General features: G+C 38.3%; 1 protein-coding gene across 1 annotated transcript; it reads right to left on the bottom strand.

Annotated features, from left to right (window-relative positions):
• Positions 1–581: 581 nt before the first annotated feature.
• Positions 582–1,567, bottom strand: CCR75_003300 (uncharacterized protein; the record flags this gene model as incomplete). Its single annotated transcript, XM_067961397.1, has 3 exons — positions 582–1,092; positions 1,158–1,304; positions 1,364–1,567. 3 exons carry the CDS (start codon positions 1,565–1,567, stop codon positions 829–831), a joined length of 615 nt encoding a protein of 204 aa, XP_067823297.1. The 3' UTR covers positions 582–828.
• Between the last annotated feature and the right edge of the window lie 111 nt (positions 1,568–1,678).

The following is a 1,678-nucleotide window of genomic DNA, read 5'->3' as shown; positions in this document are numbered from 1 at the left end:
TAGGATGACACCAAATTTGTCATCCAAATCCAGTACGATGAAATCATCATACTGTTTCAGTGCAAGTCCACTTCGCACTGCTTCAGTTGCGAGTGGTGCCCTACGTTAATTGTCGTACACTGTACGTGCAGAGGAAGACTTCTCTTAAGGTAGTTAGCTTAAGAGGGTAAAATAAAAACTGTATTAAATATAATTAAGTGTCTCTTGTTCTATCTTTGTAAATGCTAACTTAATTATAATATAATAATAAAATGTAAATGAATTCTTATCTCTATCTTATCTGTAACTCTCTCTTTAATTACTCCTACATCTGATTAGTCTGCGGAATAAATAGGTATAATGGTCTATACCTATTTATGGATAAGAATTCTGAATATTACTATATAAAGTAATATCCTCCAAATATTATCTACCTTTTAGATAATATATTAATTAACAACCTTTAAGTGTTAATTTCATGTAACGGTACACCTTGTTACAGATGTGGCTGCTACGTCGCAACAGCGCATAGACTCAGCTATTGTTGTTTCGCAAAGCATTCCTGCGTTAAAATGACGCATACAACTATTGCATTTGGTAAGGCTCCAATCGTGGTATTGGTGTGCTTCGGACGAGTATGTTGAATAGCGTTAAACCATGATATGATCTAATAACCAGTGGTATCGGTTGCGTGAGGTAATAGAACATTAACAAGAGGAATGTGTTACAACTAACTTAATTCAACAAAAATGTCGGGCACACCAACAATACAAGGTTTATTTTCAAACCTATATTTTAAAATCTCACTACTTACTCGATTAGCTATGCAACAGAAGACTAAATTGCGCCTTACAACTCATCGCGACCGTCATCATCCCCATCCGCCGCACCGCCATCATCAAATTCGTCAACGTGTCGGCTGTTATGCAGCGCTTGCATGACATCATTTTCAATTTCTAGCGGCGACGTCGTAGTGCCGTATCGCTTAAATGGCTTATGGTTGACAACGAGGAATTTAGTAAAATTCCACTTAATATCATCCGTTACGAATCCACTCAGCTTTTTCTTCAAGTATACAAAAAGCGGGTGTGCGCTTTCGCCGTTCACGTCCAACTAAAACCATCCATAAAAGTTCTTTTCAGTATTATATGTTTTACATTGTTCACTGCTTCTCAAACCTTAGAAAATAGAGGAAACGTTACGTGGTACTTTTCTTTCGTGAATTTAAGAATATCTTCAGCTGTTCCAGGTTCCTGACCACCAAATTGGTTACACGGAAAGCCAAGCACCATCAAGCCTTCGTCGTGATATTTTTCATACAATTCCTACAATTTAGGGCGCATTTATTACATGTGAGCTTTTACTCCACCCACATAAGATTTACGGCGTCACGTTGAAACACCTGCAGTTCGAGATAATTCCTGTCCGTGTACCCACATTCGCTGGCCACATTGACCACGAGAATAACTGGGAAGGCATTAAACTCACGCATAGAAACCGGGTGGCCTTGCAAGTCCGGTACTGAAAAGTCCAAGAACGATTTCTCGCCGTGGCATCCTCCAAATAAAAGCATCACTAGCAGCCACATTTTGTCTCTAAGCTTTGAACCACTTTCACTTTTCATTTGCTTAAATTTTATATCATATATTAACCAATCATAGATTGGTTAATTAAAATGGCGCGAATTGTGAGCGGACAT

This window comes from Bremia lactucae (genome assembly GCF_004359215.1).
Source record: "Bremia lactucae strain SF5 chromosome Unknown BlacSF5_NotPlaced_8_SHOA01000002.1_90902bp, whole genome shotgun sequence".
In the NCBI taxonomy this organism is placed as follows: domain Eukaryota; phylum Oomycota; class Peronosporomycetes; order Peronosporales; family Peronosporaceae; genus Bremia; species Bremia lactucae.
This window is presented reverse-complemented; position numbering and strand designations above follow the sequence as displayed.